At 48.0% G+C, this 10371-nt stretch overlaps 3 protein-coding genes across 3 annotated transcripts; 1 reads left to right on the forward strand and 2 right to left on the reverse strand.

The window, feature by feature from the left end:
• Positions 1 to 1711: 1711 nt before the first annotated feature.
• EDB93DRAFT_1108519 (uncharacterized protein) lies at positions 1712 to 3000 on the reverse strand (the record flags this gene model as incomplete). Its single annotated transcript, XM_041447850.1, has 7 exons — positions 1712 to 1921; positions 1976 to 2163; positions 2212 to 2340; positions 2393 to 2468; positions 2528 to 2689; positions 2746 to 2864; positions 2931 to 3000. The coding sequence occupies 7 exons, from the start codon at positions 2998 to 3000 to the stop codon at positions 1712 to 1714; spliced, it is 954 nt and encodes a 317-aa protein (XP_041301974.1).
• Positions 3001 to 4231: 1231 nt separating this feature from the next.
• On the forward strand, positions 4232 to 7355 carry EDB93DRAFT_1340533 (uncharacterized protein; the record flags this gene model as incomplete). The annotated part of the gene is made up of 7 exons (XM_041455455.1): positions 4232 to 5402; positions 5482 to 5715; positions 5819 to 6027; positions 6352 to 6454; positions 6609 to 6900; positions 6964 to 7215; positions 7329 to 7355. Exons 1-7 carry the CDS (start codon positions 4321 to 4323, stop codon positions 7353 to 7355), a joined length of 2199 nt encoding a protein of 732 aa, XP_041301975.1. The 5' UTR covers positions 4232 to 4320.
• A 649-nt stretch (positions 7356 to 8004) lies between these two features.
• EDB93DRAFT_89155 (uncharacterized protein) lies at positions 8005 to 9581 on the reverse strand. Its single transcript, XM_041457839.1, has 7 exons — positions 9408 to 9581; positions 9230 to 9348; positions 9015 to 9176; positions 8882 to 8957; positions 8698 to 8829; positions 8467 to 8651; positions 8005 to 8410 (listed from the first exon to the last, which is right to left on the reverse strand). The coding sequence occupies exons 1-7, from the start codon at positions 9469 to 9471 to the stop codon at positions 8183 to 8185; spliced, it is 966 nt and encodes a 321-aa protein (XP_041301976.1). The 5' UTR covers positions 9472 to 9581; the 3' UTR covers positions 8005 to 8182.
• Between the last annotated feature and the right edge of the window lie 790 nt (positions 9582 to 10371).

The raw sequence follows: 10371 nt of genomic DNA on the forward strand, positions 1-10371 counted from the left end.
ATCACCAATCCGTCAGGTGGAGCTTGGTGATGGATCTCAAAGAAAGAGCATTTACTTCTGTTCGGTCTACCTAAGGAAGCTTAGCGGATCATGTCGATCGCAGCCGCAGGGCGCACCTCTCCTAGACTAGTCTCCTTCTGCACAAGGTCGGGAGGATGTCTTGGGTCGGCGCACATTTGTGTCAAAAGCAACTCTGATACGGCGAGGCAGTCTATGCTGTGATGATCGATTTATGCTCCACGACTGTCGCGGTAAACCACAACAGAAGCATCTGGAATGATAATAATAATGAGTAGAATACTAGGCTTCAAAATTCAAATGCGCAAGAACCTTACAAGTATCATCATAGCCAAGCCACTCTATTTTCCCCACAGGCCAGAACGCATCAAGAACGCCATCATGACCTAGCCCCGTACCTGTCGGTACCACGCGTCCTTCGGATCTATGTCAAAACTACGCTATGACTAGTCATACTTGTGTGGAGCCATGACGTTTCAAGGAAGATAGCATCTGATCTGGATGCCTTCGCCTACAAGCGTTGCCGGACCCTAGAGATGGCCTGAAGATGAAGATACTCTAACGCCGAGTGCATATGTCTTGGCAGACAAAGGTACCAGTAGAGTTGAGCGCGACTGGACAGCGCTAATCGAACTCTTCGCAAAGTCATGATGGTCGCATCACTCAGTGTCATGCTCGCAAAGTGCACCAACTTGTGGAGGAGTGGAATACTTGGCAAGCATGATGCTGATTGCTGAACTGATTATCGGGGCTTTAGCCTTTGCTATGGAGTAAAAAAGAGGGCCTTGGGCCTATTCATTGGGTAAATGCCATTATAAGGGGCTAGTAACGTCGTCATCGCATTGAGATTCTTAGATGACTGAAGAGTTGCTGAGCCATCAGCTATATACACGATTGGAATCAGTACTGTATGTAGCCTATGGATGAATTTTCCCGACTCACGTGAGTGCTGATGCATCCATATCCGAGTCGCAGACTAATCGTTGTGCTTGAATTGAAACAGGTGATTCAAGCCTGGGGATGAAGAACTTCACTTGAAAGATCAACGGGCAGACATTACTTACACTGTGCATCGCCCAAGTTGTCAAATGGGCGTGACCGCTGAAGTGGATTGAAACTCCGCATTACCCCTCGTCTATCTCGGGCTTGTGCAAGCACGCGAGAAAGTACAGGGGATAAGGGAAACCTGTTGTCGTGCCAGTCTCATTATCGCACAGTCCCTTTATAAGACACTTCGTGAGGTTGAAAACGCTTTCTAACCTTACCCCGACTGAGTTCATACAAGTAGGATGATATGCATTGTTGTTCAGTAGGATGTGATGAGTACACTACCGAGAATTCATACTAATGATTGTTTTCAAGCCATGCAAATCACAACCTCCTTCGACCTCATTTCTTGAACTTTTGCGTAAGCCGTTTGTACTTGCTTGCAATACCTTCATTAAAATTTAAGGATAACTATCAGGCTGTCCACTCTCGGAAGATAAAATCGGACACCTGACGTCTTCCCTCTTCCTCCGAATTCACCAATAGCTTCTACTTCCTCCCCAGTCTGATTCAAGTCACTCCTTCATTATCAAATTTATGACATCAGCGTTAGCAAGGGAGATAGGATAGCCATTTACCTTACATTCGGCCCTGATGTTGGCCTCAACTCTACCAACGTCCAAGTAGGTGCCAGTGACTTTCCTGACTAGTGTTCATTCCCCATCTCGTACGCTGAAGTACTATCACTGCCCGTAAATCGGGGTACATGGACCTCCACGGGCTTCATAGGATATGTCTGCAAATCGCCTTGTTCCATTATGACGGTTGTTTCTACAGTCGAGAGGTAATTGTGACGCCTATTGATGGCGATGCGAATAAGCACCATGTAGAAGGCAATCGATATGATCGGCATCGCCTAGTCGTTGGTGGTTCAGTATACTTCAATATCAGGCATTAAAAGAGGGATTACCATGTCCACTATAACATACTCTCCATTGTTCGAGCAGAGGAAACAAATGAGCACGGCGATAAGTGCCATAGAGTACAAAACAGCGGCATCCATGAGCACGCGCACTATTGGCATCATGGTGCCTTTCGTACTAGCGCGAACTGTAGCGATATTGCGTTCGATCGCCCATATTCGATATGCCGTTAATCCTGGACACATTCAGAGCCTCTGCGTTGTGTTCGTGGAAACGAGCTTACCTGAACCCAATACATTAGCTGCAATAGTCGAAACAAAGAATGCCATGATCCATGAGACAAGATCTTTGGCGAAGATGCTAGTAGTGGACGCAGAGTGTGAAACACCGTAGACTGCAGTGGCACCAGTGGCTGTGAGGCAACATGAGCAACTTGCTCAAGCTGTGCATCATTACAGCCTTACCTGCGACGCTACACCACAGTATGCCTGGTAGGATGGCAACCCGGATGGATCTCCAAACAACATAGCAGCGATAAATCTTTCATTAAACAGGGCACTTCTATGAGCCTAGAGTGGCAGATTAAAACATGGACTTACCACGATCCCATCAGCAAGTAGAGTTTGCAGGAGGTATAACGCATGCTTTATCGTATACGTTTCTTGCGTAATGTCTGCGAAGAATGCTATTGGTCCGCCTGGGTATGTGTCGCGATACTTCACCAGTCCATCTTCCACACGGATGATGCTCACGACAATGTGCTTTGTGAATGTCAGCAGATGCCATATCACAGACGTAAGAAGCAAGAAGGACTCACTGCGGTACTCAATAACAATAACAGGATAGCCACTATGACGATTGGGCGATTGATGTTCCGCACATGCTGTTTGTAGGTCAAAGACCAGATTGTGCCCACAAACATGAGCAATGAAAAGCCTGAGGATGTGAGTTGACCCTAGCTTGGTGGACATGGGATGAAAAAACTCGATGCGCGATACTCACCATATAAAATGCCTTCTAGCACTACTGACATCAAAGCGGCGGTGTCGAACGGAATACCACTTGAAGCCATTTCGAAAACTGGATGTGCAGTGGTATGTGCATCCTCGTCAGTTTCGTAAACACGTTATATATAAAAATGAATCGAGTTACCGGCGGAGCTTCGTGATGGATCTCATCATGATAGCAAAACGTGTTTCAATGGCCATCACAGATCTATAACAAATTAGTAAAGAAAGCATAACTTCCTTCTACTTATTGGGTCCACTTAAAGAGGCTAGGCAAATGATGTCGTTTGCAGCCGCGAGGTGTCTCCTGCACTAGGTTCGGGGTGATGTTTCAGGTTCGCGCGCACGAGGATTCGACAGCAAGTCTGATCATTACGGCGAGGCTGTATACACTGTGATGATCGAAAGTTATGCTACACGACGAGGGGCATGATACACCACAGCAACAATCCCTGGAATGATGACAATAATGAGTAGGATGCTAGGCTTCAAATTTCACAGCTAGGTCATTCCACGGTTTGCCTCTGGCTGTCACGGCCCAGAACACATAAAACGCACCATCACGACCTAGCCCGGACCTGTTGGTACCCTGTGCGTTCCGTGGATCTATGGCAAAACTATGCCGCGGGTAGTCACACTTGCGCGCAGCCATGACGTTTCAAGGGGGATAGCATCTAATTAAGATGCCCTCGCCAATCGCTACTGGACACTCGAGCTGGCATGAAGATGAGAACGAAAAGGCCCCTCCGACCTACCTCTCACAACTTCTTGCTGAGACTATCCTGTGCAAGTCCACTAGTACCATTCAAGTTCTCGGTCAAGGATAAATTACAGTTGGCGACCGGATAACCATTCTGCAATATGAGACGGCTGGCGCTGGTATTGCTTATTAAAGAAATGTGTAACACCTTCAAGAATTCGGTTTTATTCAGCTTCTCTCGATAAGTGATAGATTCGACGTTACCTGGTGTAGACAGCTTGTGTCATGCCGAGACAGAAGAAACGGACAGTAGAAGGCAGGAATACTGCAAGGTGATGTAACTATATGTGAAGAGGACGCGGACTCTTAGTTGTTTCATAGAGCTAAAAGGACACGATGCACCGTGACGATGTGAGGTCGACAGCGAGATATAATACCAGTCGACCGCGTCATTATCGTGCATGAATGGATATAAGGTATGCATCATGCACCAGGATGCTCGCCGAGTAAGACCTTTGATTTATGGTCAAGGGAGTCACCATAATTAACGTTGAATGATGATGGTTGATGTGCAAATTCGAATAAACGCTTAACACGTAAAATTAAACGACTACCATTCATTGACTCAGCCGCTCCTTCTCCGTTCCACTCTCTTTAGAATCGTAATTACTTTAGCAGTGCAAGTATGCACCGCCGAAAGTCCAGCAAGGAAGACGTAGACGATGGTGAAACATTTGTGCTCATACCAGACAATGAGCCAACGACGACACCTACGCTGACAGCGGCACCTGCTAGTCTTCGACAACCACAGCTTGGTCCAGGAATACCAGCACGTCCACCAACAGTGAGACGTCCACCTAGCATTTCTCTAAATTCACCGCCTAGCTCGCCCTTCCGTGCATCGCATACTCGCGTACGAAGCATATCGTCAGGTCCGTTTATGCCACCCGTGCCATCCCCGCTCGCCAATACGTTCCATGTCCCACTTCATCCATTTGAACCGGGTCAGGTTGACGACCCGCCAGAACCACTCAGAGGACACGGCCGAAGACACGGCCGGATGCATTCGCGCAACCTATCAATATTCTTTCCCCGCTCACACGCAACCATCTCTGAAGATCTCACTTCAGACCTTGAGTCTTCCCCAAATAACAATTCACAATCCCGAACCGACCTCCATATACCCGCATCACAAAGCGAGCCCCTTCAGATCGGGCACGACCGTACAGCTTCTTTTTCATTCGGCTCCTCGGGCTCTATCTCCAAATCAAACTCTGCAGGTGCAGTACCAGCTAGTGTGACAGCGCGTAGAGGTCATCATCATAAACATTCCCTCTCTCATAACTTCTTTTCTTTCCTTGACCCTGTTCGTCAATCACAACCGGTAACTAAACCTGAGGAGTTGCATACGGCTCCTACCCCTGCTCCGATGTCCCCATGGAGTTCAGCGACCAACGGTCAAAGCGGAGAAAGCATAAGCTCTAGCAAGGTCGTTCTCACAGCAGGCACCAGCTCTCCTTCCGGCTCAGAATCCCCTGCACCCTCTCCCTTGCCTTATCATACCCAATTTTCTTTGAATCTAAGCAAAGGCGGTCTTTTGGCGCAAATTGCATGCATATTGCAATTCTGTTTGGGCGGGTTGGTCTGGGTGCGCGGGCAGGCTATCGGGTCGCTGGCGTGTACAGGTTTAGGATATTGGGTCGTGTTCGATGCATTTGGAATCGCAGTGGGTGGGCCTCTTCTTGAGAGAAGCAAGGGTGGTTTTTGGTGAGTTAGTTACTCAGGTTCGCAACTTTCCACCCTCTCTACCTTCCTATGTTATACACCCACACTAACCCCCGCCCAGCCCAAGACGCACACAAACAACCCTCCTCTTCGCCCAATGCGTCTACCTCATGTTCGCAGGCGTATACGTGGCCAAAGAAGCTGTCGAACATATTCTGCTTTCTGCGGGACAGGGACACAGGGCACGGACACGGGCAACCTTCCCCTTCTCCCTCCCTTCCTTCCGCGTTAGCTTTGAATGCATCACTCAACACAGTCGAAGGTATCACGCGAGGCCTGGGTCTGCACGGCGCAGGTGAGATGGGAAATGATGGACATCATCACCATTGGGGCGATGAGAGGCCTGAGATGTTGGGGTGCGTCCTCTTTTTTCTTGTTTGATCTGGCGAAGCTGATAGATTTCGTATTTCTGTTGTGTTTTGGTTTTGGTCTTCCGTTGTTCTGTTTCTTGTGCGGGGGATCTGCGTTGCATCTCACACTACATCCTACGTCAATACCAACGGCATCGTACACAGACTGTGTTACCCCCTCGGTCTCGTTATCATAGTCCTTCTCTCGCTCCTCGCTACTTCCATTGCGTTTGAGCATCATGATGTGTTGGTTAAAGGTGTGTTTTCGTTGGTCCCTTCTTTTCATGTAGTTCTTGTTTTGTCTGAGTTGCATTTCGTTTCATCTGTTACCCCATTTTGTTCGTTTCATTCGATTTATCTCTCCTTCTGGTGGGGTACTGCAATGATGTTCCTCTGGATGTCTTTCTGAATACTGATTGCATACTTATTCTGATGCGCACCCTTCCTTTCTCCCCTTTCCATCTTACCTTCTTTAAACCCCAACTAACACATCCCACCAGTAACGAATAAACACATACACCTCCCATCCCCGTTCTCTCTATTTCAGCACTCCCGACTCCATCCATCGTTCTCGGTTCCAGGAAGAGGACAAGCGCCATGGGAAAGAATACTGAGGAACCCGTACGCTCTTCCTCCTATTTTGTTTTGTGTGGCAATTTTGGGGGGTGAGATGGTTTTGGATGTGTGAGTACTTATTCTTGTTTTTGTTCGACAAGGGTTTTTGTCTCTCGACTTCATCCATTCTTGCTACGACCTTTCACCTCGCTTGCAAGACTCCTTCCCAAACGAGACAAATTCCCTTCCTCGATGGCATAACCTACGCTAATTCTTCATGCAGTACACACTACATACCCTTCGACCTTTCTCTAGCGACTCTCCAGGTCATCATCACCACGCACGTCGCATACGCAGCGTGTGTAGTCTTGGGTGGTGTATTATTGCAGACTGCACCTGCAGCATCGTTCACAATGAGTGCTGGCAGCGTGGGTGGTATGGGCACGAAAGGCATGGGTATAAGTTCAAGAGGCACAAACACGCCAGAATCCAAAATGGAGTCCTTTTGGCGCGTCGTCCGCGAAATTGAGCGACATGAACACGTCACGAGTCTTCCTGCTCCGCATGTGTGGCAGGTGGGTCCGCTTGGACGAGGGGAGATGAGGTCTTCTGGGTTAGGGTCTGCATCTGCGTCACAGTCTGCGCCAGGGTCCTCCTTTTCGTCGGTATTCCCGTCTGCGCCACGATCCACTCTCTCACCCTCTGACTCCTCATCGCCCTTTTCCAATGTACCGAGAGGGCCGGAACCGCAGTTGATAGTTACACTCTCGCCACATGTCCCGTCTTCGTTGTGCGATGAAGAAGTCTTGAAGTTTACACGGTGGGCGTGTGAGAAGGTCAGGGGGGCGTTCGTGGGTGATGGAACGAGGGGGGTTGGAGTGGAGGTTGAGGTTTGCGTGGGTGTTCTTAGGGGATAGGTAGTACATGGGGAAGGGGAGATATAGCGGACCTTCTTTACGTTTACCTTTTCCGGCTACGCTGAATACCCTTCTCGCTCTGACAGGTCAAGAATCGCAAAGTATTGAGGTGATTTTGCCGTGCGCCCACAGTGATACGAAGTTAACTAGTGCCGCCCTGCATAATTAGTTCAGTCGACATGCATGCGACGAGACCACGACAGGGTGACTCATACGAAACGACTCCTCGACGTTCAAGTTCTCTGGGAAGTTGGAACGCCGGTTAACCAATGGTCAGGCACTCGACAGTTTCCAAACTGCTGCTTTTTGGTTTACCAAATTTCTGGCATGTGTCACCCAAGATAGGGTCAAAACCTCCGAGCGCTACTAATAATAGCGTACCGCAGGTTCACGATTCATCAAGTCATCTCAGAAAATACCCAGGCACTCCTATGCAACTTGCCCTTTTATCACAACGCGCTGACGGTGGTTCGACGCGGCCTATTATGACGCGCCCCGATAAAAGCAGCACTTCCCGAGCTCATCCTGATGCACGATGCCAAAGCATTAATGGCTTGGCGTTCCCCCGCAAGGCTAGAGGCTAGAACCTCTTGTGGCACACGACCGCATCATAAGCGAGTCCCTATACACCGCGTATATGGCAGCTGTATCCAATTGGACACTCGCTAGTCATGATTCGACACGGCGTGTGCGTGACGGAATGAATACTGTTTCCACCTCTCCTCTTTTCCACGTCAAGATCTATTCCGTTTCTTTGCCCACCAGCGTGATGTGAACTCGCTTAGAGTGTTGCAAGAATCAAACTGTGCCCACCCTGTCCCTCGCTCGAATGTGCAACTATAGCAGATGGGCCAGCTATTCATTTCCGGAGGAAATATAGCAGTAGGGCATTCATGTCAATGATTTCATAATGACTATATGTCAAGTACAACATATCCTTTTAATTCTCTTCGATCCCTGTCGATGGTCGGTCTTCGTCCCCGACTTTATAAGTTGAGGTGCTGTCATCTTGAGTAAATTGGGATATCCGGACCCCTAAGGGCCTCGTTTGATATTGCATGTTTCTCTGTTCTATCTCCTCGGTCGTTCGTCTCGGGAGGTGATGTCGACAACTGGTCGCGAGGCGAATAATCACCATGTAGAAGGTGATCGATATGATAGGTACGGCCTAGTCAATCAGTTCTCAGCGTTTTTCCACATGGAAGAGGTAAACGGCGGATTCACTATATCCGTTATAACAGATTGTCCGTTGTTCTCGACGAGGAAACAAATCAAAAGGCCGAATAGCATCACAGAGTACAAAACAGCAGCATCCATAAGGATGCGCACAATTGGCATCATAGTGCTCTTCGAAACACGTATTTTAGATACGCGACGTTCAGATTTCCAGATACGATATATCAGTAGTCCTGGACACTTTCAGGGCCTCGACATCGTTCACGGCAACGCGCTTACCTGAACATAACAAATTACTTGTAAGAGTCGATGCAATGAATGATATGATCCACTTTGCATCTTCGACGGCGAAGACATCTCCGGGATTGGAAGTGGCTTGCGAATTCACGTAGACTGCGCGAATGCCAGTCACTACGAGGCAGTATCAGACCACACAACTTCCAGAGTATTATTATAACCCGACCTATGATGGCACACCATAGCAAACTTGGTAGGATGATCACCCGGACGGATCGCCAAAGAACATAACAGCGATGAATCTTTTGCAAGACAAGGCATTTCTATAAGTTCACAAGCAAACCAACACAGAAACGCACCATCACGCCATCAGCAAGTACAGTCTGGGAAATGTATAACGCGTGTTTGATCACATATGTCTCTTCCGCAATATCTGCGAAGTACGCCGGTGGCCCGCCTAGCCACGTATCGCGATACTTCACCAGTCCATTTTCGATATGAATGATAGTCATGACCATGTGCTTTGGAATTGTCAACCAATAACATCATACTATGTTAGAAGCGAAAAACTAACCGCAGTGCTCACTAACAATAGCAGGAGGACCACCACAGCGACTGGGCGATTGACATCCCGCATCCGACGTTTGTAGGTCAAGGCCCAGATAGTGCCGATAAACATGAGGACTGAAAAGCCTAGAGAGGAGAGCCTAGCTATGTGAGCATGGAACGAAGAAACTCATTGCGATACTCACCATAGAGAATGCCCTCCAGTATTGCTGACATCAAAGCGCTGGTATCTGCAGGGAGGCTATTCATAGCGAATCTACAATCCAACTAGGGGGTGTGGAAAGTGTAGGCCCATCTGTGCCAGTTTCTGTGTATCATTAAATATGTCATTGTGTCAGGATTTGCACAGATTCATCCGCAGTGGGAGGAACTCGGTAATGGATATCGTGGCGACATTCGCTCACTGTATCGTGATGCGTCGCTTTCGTCTATCAATTGGTCTACCGGAGCTATGATATCTTCGGTTGAAGATGCAGGAGGGACGAGTTCAGAAGATTGTCTTCAATATAGCTGGAATAGGAGTGATTAAAGTGAACCTCACCCTTGGACTGTCATTTCTCCGGTACCTGTTGTATAAGCCCATAAATATATCCTTCGTTCTGGCTACTTATCAACCGATATCATAGACATAGAATGCACGCGCATATTTAGTCCCAGGGGAACATCCCACGGAATCCTATGCATTCGGAAGGTGAGTTTGAATATCAAAAATAGAGGGCACGAAAGTTTACCAAAGGTGCAACATCTATGTGCGTCGTGAATGTAGAATACAAGATAAACATCGAAGCCGCACAAATACAAAAGAGTACTAATAGGACATGTAGAAATTTACCTGTGAACGTTAGCTAACCTTTTGAACTACTTTCATGGTGCGTCGAAGTAACTACGCCCCAAGCTAGACTGCAGGGAATTGGACCTACTACTATGTGATTTCTTTCTCCACACCATGTTAAGAGCACGTCTGCCGATGATGATTCAGTTTATATATAATGATTATGCCACAGCCTGGGAATGTTTACGTGCCCCCACATCGTTTTGCTTGGGAAGGTCTTCGCCTAGTCTTTGCAGCGTCAGGTTCGAGCCTTGGATATTGGGTAGTCTTCGATGCCCTAGATTTGTGGGCCCTTCTTGGAGGGTTAGTTTGCGTTT

This window comes from Suillus bovinus (assembly GCF_016758785.1).
Source record: "Suillus bovinus strain UH-Sbo-P2 chromosome Unknown EDB93scaffold_109, whole genome shotgun sequence".
NCBI lineage: Eukaryota > Fungi > Basidiomycota > Agaricomycetes > Boletales > Suillaceae > Suillus > Suillus bovinus.